Here is a 22,456-nt window from a genome sequence, read left to right on the forward strand (position 1 = left end):
GTAGTACACAACCGTATTTCTCTTTCATATGTGTATTTACTGATATCAACATACTTCCAAAGAAGAAAGCAAATCTTTTCTGTCACATTACAGTAGCATAAAATATTATTTGTCTCTGTTGCTGCGGTTCTCGAGATCTTTTTCTTCTGATATTATTCTTTGGCATCTCCAAAATTGTCTCAGGTTGTTTCTCTTATTTACGGAGACTCCAAGTTACGGCCAGTGTTGTTCTTAATACTTATATTTTGTTAACATTTTGGTTTTGTGGGTTCTGGGAGGCTGGTAAAATTTGGGGGAGCTGTCTCCAGTTAGGGACTATTTAGGATTAAGATCTGTAAAAAATCCTTATCATCAACGTGTCCACACAGTTATTGACTGGGCAGAGGAAACGTGATACCTCTGATGTCCAACTGTCCATTAGTTAATGCAAGTCACTGGATTGTTAGAAATTAATTGAGGTTGCATTCGTTTCACTCAGTAACCATTTCTTTAACTGTTCAGAGACCTCTTGAGAAAACCATAACTTAAATACAACAGTAGAATATGCTTCGATTATATTTGAAATGCTATCAGTATGTCAAAATTAAGATTAAATATGTATTCGTAAGCAGTGCTAGTTCTTTCTAATATAAACTACAGTTTTGGCAAGCAGTTAGGTTTAGCAGGCCCTTGCTGATCCTAGTTACTCATTTACAGCTGTTTTGTCCTCAGCACCTGCAGTAGAGGATACACAATATCTCCGCAGCAACAGTAGGTCTCGCTAGCACTCTAATGGGAATTATTTCCTCTACATAATGTAGAGGAAAACACACCAGTAGCTAATGTGACAGAGGGAAAACATGCATCCATCGCTGTGTTACCCTTACCTGTCAAGTGATGCTGCATCTTCCTCTTGTTTGTTCTCAGTGCTGAAATGGTAGATGAATTTTGTATTACAGAGAGCGTGAGGCTCCTTTTGTCCTTTCCTACCCTTACATACAATCATCTAGCTCTGAATGATGACCAATTAAGACAAAATCCTTGTACAAAACATATAAAAGGAAAGCATTGCTACTATTGTTATGTCAGCAGTATTACTCTTATTAGATACCATTATTTACATGCATTTAATAAGTACAAAAATGACTAGTTTTAGATAGACTGCAATTCCAGACTCATGTCATTACTTAAAATGGGAGAAATGAATTGAATATCTTGAGTGTATATCTGTTTCCATACTCTCATGACTAAACCACCACTTGGCCTGTTTTCTATAGGTGTGAGAATCAGCTGCTTTATACAGGTTTTGAATGAAGTCATTATGCTTTTTATATCACATTTGCCATTTAGAAATAAGCTGTTCTACCAAGATATGCATGATCAGCAAAGTTAACATTTAGTGCTCCAGAAAGAAATGTCATAACTATGAAACTTGATTTCTTCCTGACAGGAACACTATAAATTAGGCAGGCACAATGGCCAGGCTCACTAAACCTTCTTAGCCATCTATAATATGATCTGATGTGATTATAGCAGCACCCACTAGCACTACTACAGCTACAGTTCTGACAGTGCCCCTGTAATGAATCCCATTTTTCAGGGATTTACTATGCATCTGAAAGATTCTGTTTGAAACTTGACTCAAATGGTTCTGAAGAATCTGTATAGTGGAGGGTCTCATGTGGCAAACACAAAATTTGACAGTAACACTGACTTCACTGCTGTCTCTCTTCTCCCTCTTGTCTCTACTGTCCTGTTAGTTCTTTTCTTTCCAGAACTGTTCTTCAGCTGGATGGACTCTGCCATCCAGTCATTGGCCTAGGTGTAAAATGCTTTGCCAGCCTGGTCTTGAGGGCCAGTCTGGGGTGCAACTTAGTTGAAGTACATTTGAATCATGGTTTAGGATAGAAACAGTAATGAATAAATATAGTAGTTTACTCTCATCCAGTAATTTTGTTCCCATAACTCAGAAGAAGCTACTTGGTGACAATATTCTTAGGTCTTCAGAAGGAAAGATTGGATGGGCCCTTTACAGAAAAGAGAAAGGGTTTTTCACTGAAGCTTATGGAGCAACTCAACTCCAGAGAGCAATAACTACATACCATTAAGACTGTTATTTTCGAGTGGACCTATAGTGAAGATGACTGATTATGTAACAAAAAATATGACTGTTATTATGCATTCACAGCATATTACACAATTTATCATAAAGGAGCTGTTAACATGTATGCTGAGAACACCAATGTAACAGAATGCTGAAAGCACACTTGAATCATAACAGGTCATTTAAATGAAATTGGGTCCAAAGGAGTTGAGACCTCGCAGCACATAACATGGATGGCAAATATAAGAAAGGTCTCAGCAAAAATGGGAGTAGGTTTTCTGTTCATTGACAGAATGAGACCATGCCCATATAGCAACTCTCTGTCCATAGAGGCCTTGAGCAGCGGATCCTCAGGATATGTACAGTAAAGGCAGCAGGAGTGTTAAGGTAGTGTCATCAGTTCCGAAGTCTTGATTTATACAGATTAAGCCAGAAGGGGCTTATATGATTAAAAAACATATTAGCTTACACTTCATAATTTCAGCCAAAAGGCAGGGAGAGAAGACAGGGGAGGTTTGGGGAGGAAAGTATAAGGAGAGCTGGCGTTTCTGGAGCTATGACTATGTGAAACTTTGTGTAAGTACCGAAAGGCCACTTTCCCAGATGTGCTTTGAAATAGGTTGGTGGGAGATACTGTGAAACTGTGGGAACCAAATCCAAACCAGGAGTCTTAAGCTGCTCCCTTTTGTGTTAGATATCAAAAGAGTACTGAGGTAATGAGGCAAACTTTTATCCCAGAGTTCTGAGAGGCTCTTTTTCCCTTTTATCCCAGTTTTTCCTTGCTTCTTGTTCTATTCACCCCACATATTTTGCACTTTCCTTGCTCCTCTTGCTCCTGGCTCACCCTTCCTTCTCCATCTCTCCTCCTTTTCATTCCCTCTCCCTTTCCTTCTGGCTCCCCATCAGCCTTTTCTGAGCCACTAAGAGGTGTGCTTCTCCTGAGTAGGAGTTTTCTGCAAATTGGTTTCATGCTGTCCATTTTTCTTCTGTCATCATTCCCTCATGCTTGCTGTATTCCTACTTTTCTGTTGTTCTTTCTGCTCTTGTCCAGGTCACAATTAGGGATAAATGGCACATTTGTTGAATACAGCTGGAAAACCAAGAGGAAAAAAGTTAAAATGTAAAAACCCCACCTCTCTCCCTCCAAAAAAAGGAAAAAAAGGACATTTTAGGTGAAACACAATGTTTTGTTTTGAGGGGGAAACTGGAATCTTGTACTTCACAGCAACCCTACACAATTTCCGGCTGAGTATTTTTGTCTGCTGATAAACAGAACAAAGCGTTATTTGTACAGTGTGATCTAGACATGCAGTAGAGATTTTGGAGTCTCCTTTTCTTTGTGTTCTGTTCTCTTCTCCTGATTTTGTGGGATTGTTAAAGCATTTGTAAAGGATGTATATGACATGATTTTAAATTCCCTGAAGAGAATACAGATGGGCTGTGTAATTATTGCTGAGAGGTGCTATTTTCTGTGTGCTGTACAACTCACATTCATAATATTTACTTGACAGCCAGAAAAATGTGGCCATCTCAGAATACTCTGAAACAATTCTTCTCGGTATAAAAATATTTCTCGTTACAGAGTGTATAACATAGTTAATTTCATATCTCTCTGTGCATTCAATTCGTTCTGAATTACATTCAGACTATTACAACATTTATAAAATAAAACTTCTGTAAAATTTAAGTTCTTTTTCTCATTATTAGATTTATTCTGTCCTGTTTCATAGCATGTGTTCATTGCTGGCAGGTTATTGCTGAAACGGGTACTAGAATATGCTGGGGAAGCGACATGTGAAACAGTAATTTGGGTTGGTGTTACCTTGCAGGTGAGTAGGAAGGACTGGCAAGAATTTCTGCTCCTCCCCTGGCTGGAGCTGTAATGCAGCTCTAGTCGTGTAGTCACTGGGGTAGCTCCTGCTTAAGAGGCTGAATTTTGCCCTGTGCTTTATTGCCTCTGTTTGTATGAGAAGATGAGTAGTATCTATAAATGTCAGCTGTTTGAAAGACAGTGTTATGTCAGTGTGGGCAGAAAACACATGTAGCACATAGCATCCTTTGCTGAATTTATTCCAGGCCACGGACATGGTCCAGCAGTCTTCTAGTAAGATGCTGTGCTTATTTTATGCATGAGCAGTTGGTATAGTTCTTTTATTTTAAAGTAGCAAGCATATTTGGCACTGTTGGGTTTATGGTTGGACTTGATAATCTTAAAGGTCTTTTCCAACCCAAATGATTCTGTGATTCTGTGTTTCTAAGTTTGCTTCTTATAAGGCTAATTCTGTGGCTGTATCTGTAGTGAAGGAGAAGTTAATGTGCAGGTTTTTATCTTTTTATTCACTGAAACAGAAACTACTATGTTGGGCAATGTTCAGGTCCCTACAAATTGCATTTAATACACTTCTGATCTCTCCTTTGATGGGAGTCGTATCATTCTCCCTGCAATGCCAAGAATGCCTCGCTTGTTAACACTGACATACCTAGTTGCTAGGTTAAAGAATAAGCAATGAATACTTATTTTAAACTTGGAAGTGGAAAAAAATACAGTAAGAAGCATCTCTTTTTTTGCAAAGCTTGCAAGGGAATATTGCGAGGTCAGGCACAAACTAGCTTTTAGTTCTGGCTCAGGTCTTTTTAGTACTACCTTAGTCATTTGCATTTGTACTTAATAACTAATATAGCTATAGCATAGATTAAATACAGCATTATCGTCATTAGTCCTGGGAGTGCCTTTCCTTCACTCAGTAACAGTACTGGGTGGAACAATTCATAGGAGGGGTATGAGTAGAAAGTTTCCATTGCCAGAGCCTTTCCAATTTTAGTCAATATAATGCTTTCAAATTCAAATTATAATGTAAATGTAAAATCTTAATATACGAGTGAAGGCTGACATAGTTTTCACAGTGACTGCTGATTTAAGAAATGGTGAAGGAAGCTCTTTGGCTCTTCACCAATACCGTCGGATTAGCTGCAGGTTTCTGTTTGGCTGAGCAGCTGGCAATTAATGAATTGATAGGAAGTAGTCACAAGGTAATGGAATCAGCAAGTGAACATCTGGTATTAAAAATCAGTAAACACAGAAGAGTTTTTATAATTTTTCAAATTTGGTGGGAAAATAATTGCCAGTTGACTACAACTGTAACGACTGCATGTACACAGGGAAAAAAAAGGATATTTTAAATGGCAAAGTAGATATTTTTAAGTGAATGACTTCCCAATGCACTACAAAAGATGAATGGAAGCCAGCTGGCTTTCAGACATGCCGATCCTATCTTAGTTTTTAGACCAGCTGTTTACCTTGTTCATCTCTGTTCTTACAGCAGTTGGAGATTCTATAAGTAGCTCAGAAGACCAAGCCACCCATAGTCTTTGCATGTGCCCATTTCCAGACTGAGATGATTCAAAATACAAACCTAACCACTTGCCCAGAAATAGTAACTCTAACTGTGGTATTTCTTGTAGGCCACTGTCTGGCATCATTTCAGATTTAGCACAGCTCCTGCTAACCATTTCAGGATCATTCTTTTTCTTTGAAAAGCCTAAATGCCAATTACGTACTGATTTTCTCAGTAATGCATTAGTTAAGGACTAAACTTCAGAACAATGTTAAAAATGTACTTTTTATTAGGATCCAAATACTATTAGTTTGACTTTAGCTGAATTAAGTTCGACTGGAAAGAAATACATGCCTTAGTATTAACTAAAAAAATAAAAATTAAGAATATTAGCAATTCAGTTCTGTGCTAACTGAAATTGTGTTAACTTCTCTTATTCTTCTCTTTATTGAGGATGGAATTCAGCCAGGAAGATAGGAGCAGCAGTATCACAGGCACAGAATTGTGTTGGTTTGGGATAGGAGGTGAGGAGGTCTGCAGCCATTCTGCTGGTTGGCTGCTTCTGGCTTCACAGACCCCTCCAGAGACATGAAGCTCTGGTTTCTAGATTTGTTTTTTAACTGTGTAGTCCATTTTGTGAATCTGAATGGTGTTTTGACAAGGACTGGGAGATTGAGGTGTGGCATGAGAAACATTCCAGTTAGGAACTAGGATGCACATTAATGTAGGAAAATTTATTCTGCCAGAGCCTACAAACTCTCTCTTTTTCCAACATGGTCATCAGCTCTAAATCTTTCTTACAGTAGGTGAAAACCTTAATCTAGACCTAGAGGCAGTAGAATCCCCGTTTTTCTTTCCTCTCTGTCTCATTAGCAAGGTCTGGTGAATTCCAGCTCTCTTGCCACTGCAGAGTCCTTGTAGAGTACAGAAGCAGCACCTCAATTAAATATGAAATATCAAGATAAATGTCTGAATAAAATATCCAGGACTCAGACAAACTTCCAAAACGTGCTTGTCAGCAGTGAAATGCCATTAAATCCTCTAGGAACTTATTAATAGATTAACATTTGGAAGAGTAATTACAGCTACATTAGAACTAAGAATAAAGAAAAATAAAGAAAAATCCAGCAGCATCATTTCTCTAAACTCTTGACACAAAATGAAGATCAATACTATAAAAAAATCAGAAGTAAGGAATTAAGGTCAAGATGATTGTGTCAAAAATAGGTAAGCTGTTCATATATATTTCAAAAAAAACCCTACTCTGGATGCAACCGGTGCATGGTGTTTCATGTTATTTGTGTGGAATACGACCTCACAGGGGATAGAAGAGGGATATTGAGGTGAAATCAAGGATGTATCTAGAAATTGGACGAGTTGATGACTTCAGTGCCGTTAACCTAAATCACAACTAAAATTAACAATGTCAAGCTCTGTAGCTAGTTTCTGAGCCAAAGCAAGACACTGATCTTTAGTGAGACAAATATATTACCCTTCAAAAGGATTAAATACTGCAAAAGTCGTCTTTGAGAATTTATGTTACAGCTCTGTAACAGAAAGAGAAAAGGTAAAGTAAGTTCTGTAGTGAGATAAATAGGTGAGGTCTTGAGAAATGTTTTCATTTTTCATAAAATTCTCACTATCTGCAAATTTTTTATGTTTAATTCATTACATTATAACCTGGAATATGAATCTTGCAAATTTATGAATAGGAAGAAATACAAATGGAGAAAATAGGACTTTATTTAGAAATGCTTTTCTGTTCCTGTGAGTAGATCTGCTGTAGAACCAGGCTACACAGCACTCTGCCGGTGGGAACGGAGCTATTTTCAAGAGGAAAAAAATAAAATATATGAAAAGTAACAAGGCTGTAAAATACATAGATGACAAATAAAATGAAGTCATCAATGTGTAAAAAAAATTGTTAAGGTTTTAGATTTGCAATTTTTCTATTTAAATGCCCTCATTGATTTGTTACAAATACTGTTAACCCTGTGTTTGGAAAATGGTGAGGACATTATCACTTGTGTTCTCATTTGTAATAAAATAGATTAACTTGCTGTGAAATTTTAACTAGGCTGAGACACAACAGTAGCTACCTAATGAACCAGAGCACATTGCTGTTAAGTAGCTAAATAGATGCATACTGATTACAGGACTGAAAAATGGATCTGTTTACTTGCAAAAAAAGGGTCTATTCATAGTGTTATTCATTATAGTGGGGGAAATTCAGCATCACGTTTCCACACAGCCGTTTAGAAATAGGCAATTTCTCTATCCATATGCAGTCTTACATGGTGATACTCTATCCTCAGTTGCAGTACATGTGATATAGAGAAAATTTCAGCTCCTTTGTTGCTTATAGGGAAAACTGTATCTTCCCTGTACAGTAAATTTTTATAACTCATAAGACATTAGATGACATAATCAACTAATTCACTTAGAAAATGATTCACTATGTGATTAAGAATGACATTATTATTTGACACTTTTATTTCTGTCTGAACATTTCAAACCAAGACCCTGAGTTTGAAGGCAAATGACTTGAAGCAGAGATTATTTTATAGCAAGAGACAATGGGAAATGCAGTTACCAGAAGGAGCTCGAATACTTTGCTTTTCCAAATCATCAGCTTTTGAATTACTCAAATAACTCCCATTTAAGATGACATATATGGCTGTTTGTGCGATATCTAAGTGTTAATTCATAGTCATATTTGTTCATAGCTTTTTTTTTTTGCAGAACAGTTGGCATGTCCTCTTCTTGGCTATTCATTTTCATGGTTGCAGTAGACAATGAAATTTACTTAAACTATGTACTCTTCTGTTAAATTAATAATTTCAAAATGGTATCTTAATTGTAAATTGAGTACTCTTTGTGGTAAAAAAAGAGGAAATAGTGCCAAAGAGGACAGTTAAAACTGAAATCCAAGCAAATAAAATAACAGTCAGAGTTGTCTCCTGTTAGCAGTAACCTGTTTGGAAGTTATTATTTACACAAAGGTAAAAGACACCTAGTATTTATAAACTCAGGATTGCATGTATGTGATTCATCATTTATTTAGAATACTTTCTGGGGCAAGAATGTGACTTGTAAAAGCAACTTAGTAAGCAGCCCATCTACAAAGTCCTGACTCTTGTTTTACTCTTCTGCTTTATCTCAGCAACCTCTAAAACCATTCTTTTGGAGGCTGAGAAGAGGAAAATGCAGGAGACTTTAAGATCAGTGACTTTAACTTTTTTCCCACAGAATTTGGAAACTGTTTAAAACCATTCAGTTTTCAAAATTTCAGGAACTTGTAACTCAACATAATAGATTCATATCTGTTAAACCTTAATAAACATTTTCAACTAGCATCCAAAAATATTGCAATTGAAAATATCCCTTCAAGATTTATTAGTTAGTGGGTGTTCACTAAATAACAGATAATTAGTGAAAACAGATCCATAGAGGATTAACAGTTATGTAATAGATACACATCTGTTACATCATTTTGAGGCTCAGTTGTTATTTAATGTACAATAACTATCCTATTAAAAACACATTCAATGCTACGTTTTCAGCTGTTGTGATTGGAATAGTCAAGTGCCACCCCTTGTTATTAGGAGGATCCAATCTCATATTCCCTTTGCGTCATTCTCAAATATATCTGTAAACATGAAGATGAGTGTGGTTTAGAGAGGTGGTTTTAATGGGTAACTCAATATTCTTAGAATGTCAATCCTACTGCCAGTGTTATTAATGAATTGCCTCAACAGGTTATGACAGAAGCTATTCTGCTAGCTATTTATAGTGGAAAAACTAGTGGAATCTACCATTCTCTTCCTAAGGCTGTGTTTGTGATTAGGATACTGTCTAGCAAAAACTGTGTTAAAATTTCGGATGCCAGTGAGTTCATTTTCAAAGCACACAGTAAATTGCCTTCAAGTAGCCAGATTGTATATTCCTAATGAAAAATCTTTGAGAATAGGTTAGGAAGGCAGAAAAATTGCAAAGTTCCTTTGAGACAACTTCCCCAGATTATACTGTAATTGTGATTCTTAATGAGGTGGGGGTAAGAGAATCTCCCTTTAAAAAAAAAGGAAGTACTATTTCAGTTCTGAGTTTCCATGGGGAACAGCTGATTGCCAGGGATGAAGGCAACTCCAAAGATGCAATTTCTGGATTTCTGTAAAATCAAGCATCCCCTCATTAGCATCTCTCCTTTGGAACTACACCTTCAGGGATGTGTAACAGAGGAGTAAAACACAGAAGGGTTTTTAAGATAAAAATACGTGAAGTGTGTCAGGCCATGATCTGTCCTTTTAGAAGATTTGTAATTTTTTATTGGTTCTGGGAACAGGAATAAAGGGTACTGGAATTTTTAATCGATTCAGAAAATTGTACATGTGGAAGCACTGGGTTGGAAGGGATCTCCAGTGGTCATATAATCTCTTGCCTTCCTCAAGACAGGATGATGAATTATTACTTATGCCATGCTTGTCTAACCTTTTCCTAAAGATATTTACTAATGAAAACTCCATGGCATCTTCAGGCAGTCTGCAAGTATAGATACACAGAACTGCAGCATTTAGTTTTGCTAACTTTTTATAATTTCTTATCCCTTTCCTCCTTACCTGAAATACTGTGCATATTTAAATTAGAGGTTAACATCAAAGTTTCTCAAGTAAATAAGAATTTGCAAGCACATTCTGATCTTTGCTAGTCAGTGATGCTTTTCTTGCAGAAGTGAAGTTCTTAGCAGTGCCACAGCTTTTAAAATGTGTCTGGGCGCTACCCTGAGAAGATACTGATGTAATTTATTCAGGTGCAGATTCTAGTGAGTTTACAAATTTCACTGCATTTAGTGACAGGTTAGTCCAAATCTGAATTATTATTTGAAAATTCTATAGGTCCCTTCCAACCTTAACAATTCTATAATTCTTTATGTGTGAAAAAGTTAGAAGATAAAAAATTACCGAGGAATAAAAGGTGGCAAATGCTATGTCATGACGCAAAGGATGAAAAGCTGTGCCCAGATACATTGCATGCAGAAGGCTATAGTCTTTTTAACTGTAGATGACTACACTGCTCAAAAGACATTTCACTTTTTCTCGAAAAGTTCACTGTTTATCTCAGAAAGATCATTTATTATTGGTGTTTTAAGCCAACTTCATTTTTTTCAGTGAACTTCAGTGAAGTTCATGAATCAAATTGCACAGACCTTGTTTTATTTCTGTTCCAAGGAAAGGATCCAAGACAGCCCTTCTCCAGCTCCATCTCTAGAAGACAGTCAGCGGCCTGGGAGCCACGCTTCCTCCCATCAGAGCAGCAGCGTGTCCAGCTCACCGTCCCAGTTGGACAACACACCAGACAGAATTGGTTAGTGCTCTGCTGCCTCACACCTCTTTGCAGTTACTGACCTCAAGAATTTTAGAAGTTTGTTTCTTGAGGCAAATATTTGTTTGGTGGGACACTCAGGAAAGCACTCATTTGCTAGAACTCCCCAGAAAGTTCATCACTACAGTTTATTAGATTCATCACTATGCCGAGCCCAGCCCCTCAGATCCACTGTATGCCAGTATTTATATATGCACAGATGATACCATCCCTTCTCTGGTAAAACCAACTTCTCTTGCATGATGGAGTATGAAGGTGCCTATGAAGGCACCTGGAATTGAAAAACAGCAGATATCTTTTTCTTCACAGATTATATGATGGCTTTTCCATTCCAAAAACCTCCTTATGCCCACACATTCCATCACCACCATGAGGTGGAGGACTTTCTGATTTTTTTTGGTGTCAACACCACAGCTTTTATAGCCTATGCATTATCGATCTTGTGTTTAAAATGCTAATTCAGTCTAGAGGAAGTTCAAATCCTATTCCTGGTGCTTCCAAGAGGGATTTAGGGCAAGTCAATTAACATCTCTTCGTGTCAGTGTATGTCAACACTGTTGTCTTCACAATGGCTGGAGCTCATGCAGGCATTGCTGAAGCTAGATTTGAACTATAAAACCAGTGCAGTCCATGTACATCAGCATAGGCCTCACTCCCATCAAATAACTACTCAGCTGCTTGCTGGGGTTTTACAGTTTTTACTCTGGTCCATGCAGCAGCACCATTACACTACATAGCACAGTTGGCTCTGCACAGACTAATCAGTAGAACCTAAACTATTTTGCCTAAACATATGCATACACAGGGCAGAGATTAGAAAGGAGATTCTCCTCAGTTTTTCATAGGTAAAATAGGGCTAGAAATCTACAGGATAAGAAATGTAACTTCCTGTAACAATGGTGAAAAAGGGACTTTAGTCCTCACTCTAGCTTTTGAAAGCTACTGTTAACACAGCAGTTGCATGCTCTACAAGACTCAGAGCTCCAGAAGTGGTGCTGAAACTTTTCTAAAGAAAACTAGGTTTTATTTATATTGAACTGAACATTTCTCTGTGTTGAACTCTGATGCTTAAATTTGTCAAGATATGTGTATATGCTTTTTATCTACAAAAATGTATGTTTTCACTTTTGTAATTTAGAACAAAAAGAAATAGCTTTCCCTAAAGTATGGCAGTGAAGCTTTTAACAAGTGTCCTCACTGGAATAACGTCTGTAATAAATGTGTTAAATAAGAACAAAGAAAATAGGCATCCTGAAATAACAAACTGAACACCTCTTCCTGATCTTGCAGGTGTTAAGTAAAAAATTTCTTTCAGCACTACAGTGTATTGGGGTTTTGCTGTCATCTGTCAATTTGGGTTACTATCTGTCAAACTGGATTTTTTAAACTTGCTGCTTTATAGATAATTACAAATACTGAAATCCTTAAATGTAATTTTCCCAAAAATGCTTTCTGTGAAGTACTTCTCTAATTAGTTAATCTGAGCATTTCATAAGAAATCACATTCATCTCAGTAGTAATTTGGATTTTATCTTGGTATCTTTGTTTAATCAAGTTGAGCAGATTTGCTTTTGCTGCGTATTTTACTTGGCTCTAAGTGCTGAACTGGGACAGCAAAATGTTGGTTATGGACAACAAAATTGGTCAATTGCCTTAGAACTTACAGAGTATAAACAAATCATAAAATACCAAAATGCTGAGAAAATATAATTAAATATATTTTCTGTTCTGACTTTTTTTACTGATGGTGTTATAAAGTTGTGCACTCTGACTTTTTTAGCTATGCTGACCAACAACAGGGAAGGAGAACTCATTGATCAAGAAACTGGGACCAGCCTAAAAAAAATACAAAAGGAGAAAGGTAAAATTACAGACTGTTTTCCATCCCAGGCATTTAATTACACTTATTATGTGTTTATTCCTTTTTCTAGGATTCTGCATATGCAATGGCATTATTTTATAAATTTAAGAGTGGTAAGTGCCTAATTGCACTGAATAATGTATCCAGTGAATTTCCATGGTATTCTCCTTAGAAGTGTAAGCAACCAGATCCTTGCTTCTCTGTTTATGGGACTAATATTTTGCTGGTCTTTTGGTTCAATTATGTATGAAGTTCCTAGCAAATATTTGATTGGTCACATGGTATTGTTTCTTTGCCTTCAGGGAATGTGTGTGCAGACTACTCTAATGCTGGTACCTAGGTGAGGGAAACAAGCTATTTTTTGTGTCTAATAATACTGCATTACTTCACAAATGAGGGGCACCAAGGGAAGAAGTGACATCTGGTCTCTAGTAACAGGCCTATAGGCAGGGCAGTGGCTCCTCTGCTTCGTTCTCCCTGTAGTGGTTGTTGTGTACTGGAAAAAGTGGATACTGCTGGTCTATGCATGTAAGCCCTGAGGAAGTGCTTTACTGATGGAGAGCATGTGGTGTCTGTGGCTGCACAACAAGGAAGAAGCAACATTTTGTTTCCTTGAAAATACAACAACAACAAAAAAAATTGTATATTAATAGGCAAGAGGTTTGTTCTGGCATTAGATATAGACAGCACCATATGACACGGGTGCCCCTGCAAAGAAAAAAAGTTAAGATATAAAGAAATAAAAGAAAGTCAGTGGTAAGTCAATACTGAAAAAACTGAGGGACATAGTAATGTTTCAGAGTGAAAAAGACGGGAAGGGAAAGAGAAGTAACTAAAAGATGAGAAAATATAAGTAAGTCTACCGTAAATATGTAACATGTTATCATAAATGAAAACACAAACAGATTTATATTTTTATTGAGGTGATTTTGATGTATTTTCTGAGAAAACTGAGAAGACAGGTATAGACAAATCTGTGAGCAACTCAGAAGAGAAATTGGAGGCTCCATTTGTCCTGTGGTTCCAGACTTACATAAAATTACTTGAGCGGATTCGTGATTCTGTATAATCAGCCTTTTTCCTTAGACATCTGTGACTGATGCAGTCACGAGTAGGAAGAACCTGAAATTTCCTCCTTATATTTTGTATTTTTGTACTTGAATCTCTCTTCTTGAAAGCTGAAGAAGCTGTTTTCTATTCACTGGTTTCTCTAGACATTTAAGTACTTCCCTCATGAACCCCAGAAGAGCCCTTTTCTGCCATTCTGTGGTAATTTCGTCTAGATCATCACGCTTAAATCATTCCCTCTTTGACTCCTGTTGGCATTTATGGACCAGTTATCAACCATACCTTCATTCCTGAGATTAAAACATTAAATTTCTGTAGTAATCAGATAGATGTGTATTTAATCTAAATCTGAAAGTGTGCTTGATTTTAAGTTTGTTGAACCGTGCATGGTTTCTTGCCTCATATTTAGTCATTTTTCAGTGGAACAATTCAATATCCTATGGGATTCAAAGATGCAAATCATGTAGCTATTAGTAGTAGCAGTCCTGTCATGCAGGATGGATGAAGGAAGGTACAGTTTAAGAATCAGAAAAGACAATTCAGAAATCCCCAAAAGCGTGAAAGTAATTTAAACTCCACCACCTGTGAACCTAATTCCCAGGCTCCTGTGATCACTGAGCGTTCCTTGTAACATGTACAAAATCACAAAGATCTGATGCTAAAATTTTGTGTACCATAATTTACCTTAAGATTAAAGTTGTGGAGGTTTATTCATTTCCTTATCTTCATTTTTGTATAGTATTATCTTTAATCGATTAGGTACTGGGAAATATGTCTTTATAGATGTGTTACCTCTGCATGCACTTACGGGAAGTTTTTTAGAATGAACTCAGAGTTCAGAGATTTACCTGCACAGATCAGTATTTTTTCTCTGAAAACATGAGAATCAGATGTTATTTCTTTTTGTCATTTTCAAGTAATGCCATGCTCCAGAACCAAAACCTTTTGACATTATAGTGGGACAAATGCTGAAATTTCGAAGGCACCAACATTGTATATCTAACAAATTCAAGCTGATTTTGCATTTGGCCATGGGACAGACCTGTATTAGAGTTCCTGTAGGTATCTCTGGTTTACAGGATACAAGCACCCAGTAAGTGATGGACTTCACCAGTAGGACAGAATTAATACTCTGCTTCTGAAAAACCCCAGCCTGTATGTGCTGGGCATTTCTGTCACCCCATACAAGTGTTGTTATTTTTCAGTGATTTGCCTTGCTCCTGTATGGATCCTTTGTTCCTAATACTGTTCTTATTCTCTTGTATTTAAGAAGTTTGGGCTCTGGTGCACCTCTAATATATTAAAAGTTTGTCATAGTCAGATATGGACAGTCAGTGAAGAGTGTGGTCTGTGCTGGGTTGCTCAGCAAAAAAATATGCATGTAATTTGTATACAGAACAAGCTTTGTTTTTGAAAACCTGCCATTACTTTTACTGAGGCAAAATATATTTACCATGGAAAAGATTTTCAAAGTTATTAAGAAGGAATGTAGTTAAAATAAAAGTATCAACATTTATTAAGTATGACAAGTAAGCGGTTTATACAACCGTGGCAAACATATGTTTTCACATCTGTTTTGAGTAATATCATCATGATTTTAAAAATGATTTATAGCTCTGCAGGCCATAAAATGCCAGCTTTGCTGTAAGTTGGAAGTTTTCAAACAACAAAGAAATTATTGAAGGCATATATTGAACATGTTTTTGTTATGCACCTTGATATAACTTTACAAATCTGAGCACTCTGTAACAATTAAGTTAGCAACAAATGAAAATTAAGTAACTAAAATTTAGCAGTAGTACTACTTATGTGAAATCTTAGCATAAAAACCAATAAAAGTTATTGTAATGGTTATAGACAAATACTGTGATATCCCTTAGGATACACAATTTCTGTTTTCCGTGTCCTGTTTTCAATGATCTCAGCACCAGAAAAAAATGTGCTTCTTTGTTCTCATGAAAGTAATTTCCAGGTAATTAGGGCTGAAAAGAATATGGCTTAACAGTTTTTCTTGAAAAGACAGTTAACATGGGGTTGTTCCAGTAATGTTGAGCTGTTTGTATATGTTGGTGGGGCAGAATTTACAGAATTGGTGGTGCTGTCAGTGCAGAGGGGTTAGGTCCCAGTTACAGACCACACCTGTAAGCTTTTTGAAGGAGAAATGCCATTTAAATCCCAAATACTCACATCGTTTCATCATCTTTTTAGGAAATAGGTGAGGCTTAACATTAGAGGACAACAGAGTCGAACTTCTTTCTAAGTCTGCAGTTGTTTTTTTACTACAAAATGTTTCTTTTTATTATTACTCTTTTTTCCAAATGTGTATAACCATCATGGTGCACAAGCATTTTGCCTTGAAAATCCTCCGCAGATCACAGCCCCAGGTGTTCACAGAAACTTAAACACAAGTTCCTCCTGACTGTGCTTACCTGCTCTGTCTGGTTTTAGGCAGTTATATTTTACCTGCACACGTGTTCACAGAAACTAAATTTTAAATTCATCTGCTTCAGCATATATCCTGAGACAAACCTCTCTTGTATGTGAAAGGATTGTGTTTGACACAGCCCTGTATAGGCTTTATACAAACCTGCATATGAATTCTGGCATTAGGAAGGTTAAACGAGCCAGAAAAGAATTTGGCCATGCCTTCCATTCAGACTTAAATGCCAGCACAATTATTCTGTTTGACTGCATGACAAGAATTATTCCAAACTCCTCATATAGGATGGAGTAATAACAGGCACTGGCCCAGCTCTTGCCACTGTGAAATCAAGGTAAGTGTTCATGTCTTCAGTGGGAACAGAGTTTGGCCAAAGCCTCATAGTTTGGAAGATTGCTCCAGCAGCTCACACTAGTGGTTATTATTCCAGACAGGAGTGATACTCACAGGCTGCTCAGGTGCTGTTCCTCCTGGACCCATGGCATGTCCTGTGCCCTGGTGAGAGCTGGGCACATGCCAGCCAACCCCTCTGCTCTGATTTTGTGAGGCAAGCAGGATATGTGGGTGACCACAGTGTGATTTGACTGGGTGTTCGGGTGTTCACATGGGTGCTTGGGGCGCTGGAGTGGCACTTCACCTGAAGTGAGCTGGAGTAAAATTTCACAGGAAAATGTCATAAATTACCAGTAACTCCAGACTTAACCGTTGTTCAGGCAGCCTTTGAGTAGAAATAAAGGTTGTATTTGTTAAGAAAGTGATACGCTCTGAATTTCCCAGAGCTGCTTGGGGGCGATGCTACCCTCCTTTAGCCCAGTTGTCTGCATCTTAAGAGTACAACTCTGGACTTAGGGGCTATGTCTCATGGTTCCAAAGACAGTAGTCTCCAAAGCTGTGCATCTGGCAGCTATCCCTTTTCATTTTATTAAAGAACACCTTTCCCTTTATTACTTCAAGGAAATGAGAATTTTGCATCATTTCTGTCAGCTGAGCAAAATATTTTCAGATGGCCAGAGACTACAGTAATGAAATAATAACTGTATTTATGTATTGTATTTCATTTGCAGAAAAGAGGCTTTTATGCTGTTTAAAATAATCATTGCCAAAGGACTGGGTTACTCAGGATGTAAGGGGAGGAGAACGAGCAGGTGCAGAACACCTGAAACAGCAACAGGCCCTGGTGCTGAGGGTGTCCTCCAGAGAGAGAACTTTTCCAGCAATTAATCTGAAAGCATCCAGATGGAGAGCTCAAGGAATAAGAAAGAGAACTAAGAGTATGAAGCTGTACCACGCAGTGTGTATACAAAGTATGCGATAGGTGCCAACACTTCAAATGCTCATCATGCTGTTTCTTTGACGTATCAATACTTGCGTGTTAAAGATACCATGAGAAAAAAGCAATTTTCTTCATGAATGTGCTCATGAATCTCCTCTTGAGATACATGAAAAACTCCCCAAATTAGAAGTGAAGTCACGTTCCTTTTGGTACCTAAGTGTTTATATTAGGTTATTTCTTAAGCAGTGGAGGCAATAACACAAAGATTTAAAGGTTGCAAGGGTTTCTTTTTTCCAAAAAACTTAAGTGACATGCATGGTGCAAATGTTCACTGGAAAATTCAAGATATTTTTACACTTTCTATCCTCTGAGAATGCTGAAACATAAGAAGCACAGTGCTCTATTCTGGGTAAAGGCTTTTTCCACAAGTTTTTTTTTTTTTGTTAAATTTAACCTGCAAGTGAACTGACAACTGTTAAAATGTGATCTTTCATCAGTAAGTCAATCAAAAAAAAAACCCAAAAACCCAACACCAAAATCCGTAAAATCAAGGCAAACTCTCATTATCACTTAGATTTGCAGTACATGTAAATATGAAGTAAAGCTTTGATTTTTGAAGCATCTAGACTCATATCATTATGATTATGTGTTTAACCATTGCTCTAATGTTTATAAATACAAGGGCCGTTATGAGGAGATATTGAAGAAGTATTCCAAGGTCACATCTTCTACATTGATTTTGTTTTAGAAATTTATTTGCAGAATAATTTTTAAGAATGCTTTATTTTTCTGAAGAGTAAAATACCTGCTTCGTAATTATACTGGCAGATGGACCAACACAGTTTCTTACATTGATACATAATTTATTAATATGTTTTATTTATTGGATTTCAGTGACTTTAATGTATTGCTGTCTAAACACTACAAATTATGTGTCTATACAAACATGCTGAAATATTGAAATTTGCTTTACTGAAAAGGCTTTGGACCAAATGGTTTAGTGACATATTCATGTAAGTCCATGGAATAAAATGGGCAAATGAGAACAAAGTAAGATGGAAATAAGGTAGCTACTCTCCAAAGTCAGGTTGTCTCTTCAGAGTTTGCCATTTCCACTTTTCTTCCAATACTGTGCATTGAGTTTTCAGTAGTATCTTGCTGAGCTATATCAGATTTGACAGGCATAAAAAGGGGAGAAACTTTACTGATTGACACTCAGGAGAGCAGTGGGTGCTCACAGGGGGATGCTGTGTATGTCTGTGCTCCTGGGCCAGCAGCCTTAGGAAAGCATAGGGAAGCCTTGGAGCACACTGAGCACTGGTGGGTGGTATTTTGTGTAGTGTTTTTATGTATCCAGGACTTTTTTTCTAATTTGATCTTTTGAATATCTTAAGATCTCTCTCTGGAATGAGTCTACCTGCCTTCCGTGTAGAAGTCACATTCAGATGGCAATTAAGAGCTCCCTTCCTTATTGCTTGCCCAGAGGTTTCTGGTGACAGGAAGGCTGAGGCCCAAAGCCATACATTCATGTGCATCTCCAGAGTGTTTGTGTGCATTCTGCATTAGAACAAACATTCCTGATAATAAAAAGTTATAAATCCCTAGTGTTCATATAAGGTAGTGAAGTAACCTTGGACTGGAAGTAGAAAAAGATTATCCTCTTGAAATAGATAGGTAGTCTTGAAACCAGAATAAGTGTGTTCTTCATTATATTTCAGACATTGCATTGAATTACATTGATGAAGTTACATGGTATCTTGTTAGCAGAGCTGATACGACCCATACACTGAACTCAGGAGCCACTGGGGCTGCAGAACATAAGGAGAACTAGACCACAGCCAGCTCAGGCTATAATTTCAAGGAAATCAGATTTCATGTTCGATTGTTGGGGCAGAGGGCACCACTAAAGCACTATTTACTGTGTTAGGTGTTTGGTTATTATAGCCATATTTATTTCTGGGGATTAACAGTTCTATTAGTAGCTTCTGCATGTTATCAGCTTTACTTTGGAAATTAAGCATCACACCTGATAGAATGGGAGGCTACAATAGTAAACCATCAGTAAAATTTCAGTTGGTTTAAAAACACGCAATTTATTCTGAAGAAAAATGACCCATTTTGAATTCTTTCCATGAAACTCCCTGCACCTTTGTGTAAGTTCAGTATTAATTTTGTGATGTTCTTTTAGTGATTCGGATTAATACAGTAGCAAGTAGATGCATGGGTGAGATAGTGTAAGAATCACTAAGTAAATAAAATACGTATTATCTGTGGTACCCAAAACCTTACTGTCCACACAGAAAATGACATGTACATAGAAATATGCCTGGAAAATCTTTCTTTTTTTTTTTCCTTTTTCTTTTTTTTTCTTTCTTTTCTTTTCCTAGGCTGTATTCAGGTTTTTTTCATGTTACACGCTCTTCATAAATGAATTTAGTGAGAAAAAAATGTGCAAAATACTCAAGGACTTGTCATGTTTCTAAAATGTCTCCTTCTTCTCCTCTCAACTTACCTCAATCATAAGAGCAATTTATTTGCTAAAAGGATAAACGAACCTAAAATGACTGATTGTGAGATTCTCATTGTACAGTTGTTATACAACCCAGTAAATTATAAAATACAAGAATGAGAAGAGGAAGGAGGATGCAATCATTCTGATGCTAATGGTAGTATTTTAATGTGCCTATGTGAGCGAGCTGGCCAGAGCTGGAAAGTGCTCACGAGAGGGGCTGGTGCCTGCTACCAGTTGGGAGCCAAGTACTTACAATTGGCTAAGATTTACATCTGTGACTATTCTTATTGTAGCAGGTACTTACAAATGATAAAAAGATGGAAGGAGAGACACCTGTGCCTTGCTGTATTTGGGATATACCAGTTACTGGGTTCTCTGTTGGAAGTAAAACTTCCTTCTCAAAGTAGATTGACTCTCCTCTCCTAAGAGAAGCCTTTTTCAGGCTGTTGTGCCTCTGCATTGCTTCTATCACACCACCTCTAGTTAAAGCTTTTCTGCTTCATCTGAGTGATTAAATATTCATAAGAGCAAGCTCCTTAACTAGGTCCCTTGGCCTGCTGCATTATCAGCTGTACTCTTGAGCTGCCTTGTGTATTTTCTCCCCTCCCCAAACTCCTTTACTAAATAATCCCAAACCAATAGTTTGATGGTTTGAAAACAGGACTCTTGTCTCTCAATTGGCTACTCCATTTAAGGTTTATGAGGTCATCAGCCAGGGAGTACTGTCATCCCTGGGCTTACAGTCAATGTCGAATCCTCCAAATAGGACCCATGTTAAGCTTCACAGACAAAGTTCATGTGTCCAGAGGGACCTTGGGCACAAATTTATAGCTGACTGAAGGCAGCTGTTGGACTGTTGGCTGGGTTTTTTAGATATTTCATTGACACATTTGTACTCAGCATTAGAACACCAAGTACCTTTGTAGCTTTAGCTTGAAGTATCAGACTTCTGAGAGTTTTTGAGCCATCACTCCTATGTATGTGACTAGTTTGTGTGAATACTGGTGAAAATCAGCCCCGAAGTAATCAAGCCACTTTTGAAAGTAGAAGTTGGATTCGTAAGTCATTCTGAGATGATCTTAATTGGTGGTGTATTTGTAATGCTTCATCGTGTTCGTGAGAACTATTAGAAATGTGTAATTTTCCCAGAAGATTGTATGTACATGCACCATAGGGGCATTTATACTTTAACCTTTTTAGCCATTAGAATTCTGAAATTCAAGGCAAATGAGTACAAAGCAAGAAAGACTCTGGTTATTCCAGTACAAAATTCCCCAGGCACACTTCTTTGGTCATGCTTGGCTGTTGAATGTTGCTTTTGGAATACCAACTGATTTATTTTATCTTGTAGTCAGTGTGACAATCATTTCCAAAGCAGATTTTTCTTTCAGTTGACAGACTATGACAGGCTATAACAAGCAGTTTAAAAAATAAAATTCTGCTTCCAGGTGTATTTTGAAATGTTATAATCTATAAAACATTGCATAATTTTGAATCTGTTTTATCTGTCACCTGGACTGCTGTGCAATATTTTGAAAGCTAGACTTTTGATAGGTAGGCTTGTGTGAATTTGCTGATATATATCCCATGGCTGATTTGGGTGAGTGTTGTCAGTAAGGGGATACATAACTGTAACATTTTTAATGACAGTTCCATGGAGTGCTGCTTCTGGCGTGGTAGAAGATGCCTTTTTGATGTAGAGTATGTTGGAGGATGGAGCATCTCTAGTAGATGGCTGAGCTGGAGTAGAAAATGGAATGCGTGTGTGTGCACATGCCTATTCACGGAGATTAGAAAATGTGAATTGCTCAGAAAATAACATGTAATTTATACATCTGTAACCTTTGGAGGCATCTTAGATGCTGTCAATTAGGAAATTGGCCTGTATTTATTATTGTTATCTTGGTTTTTGTTAGTTTTAAAATCTGTGAAGTGATTGTAATGAAGGTACCCTCCAGGCAAAAGCGAGGAGAAATTCTCCTATTCAAGGAGGAGTCATCAGAGTTCCATTTGACTTTTGGCATTATTGTCATATAACCTATGGCATTACAGGCAGAAGGGATTTAGAGAGAGAGCTTGAAATTACTCTGTAAAAAGAGTATACTTATATATACTGAATTTTCTTTTAAGTAGTGTATTTTAAGGAAAGCATAATATTTTTGTAAAATTAAAATAACAGTAAAAATAACAAGAATAATGATTCCATCGCACCATAATTCCTTTGTTTGCATGAATCTTCTGATATTTAAATAAAAAGCCACTGATATTTAGAAACTATTCAGTGAGTTCCTGAAACATAATTTTATTGTTTCCAGAACATTAGTTACTAATCTCTCCATATGCACACATGCTGAAATCTCACCAGAAAATAAGTTAGGCACTTCTAGATTATAGTCTTATTCATAATAAGCATCTCTCTAATATACAAGATCACTTTTCAGCACTGTTTTAGGATTAGTGTTTTGTAAATATCACTACCTATATAGCATATTAAATTAATAATAT

At 37.1% G+C, this 22,456-nt stretch overlaps 1 protein-coding gene across 1 annotated transcript in view; it reads left to right on the forward strand.

Annotated features, from left to right (window-relative positions):
• The window catches only part of LOC104406389 (dachshund homolog 2-like), a gene marked incomplete at its 3' end in the record, with an annotated part of 49,046 nt that extends 36,275 nt beyond the window's left edge, over positions 1–12,771 (forward strand). Inside the window, exons 5-6 of the mRNA XM_010015350.1 lie at positions 10,644–10,779; positions 12,578–12,771. Coding sequence (XP_010013652.1) covers positions 10,644–10,779; positions 12,578–12,771 — 330 coding nt within the window. The remainder of the gene's footprint in view (positions 1–10,643; positions 10,780–12,577) is intronic.
• Positions 12,772–22,456: the final 9,685 nt, after the last annotated feature.

The sequence above is a fragment of the Nestor notabilis genome, unplaced genomic scaffold (assembly GCF_000696875.1).
Source record: "Nestor notabilis isolate BGI_N333 unplaced genomic scaffold, ASM69687v1 scaffold31945, whole genome shotgun sequence".
NCBI lineage: Eukaryota > Metazoa > Chordata > Aves > Psittaciformes > Psittacidae > Nestor > Nestor notabilis.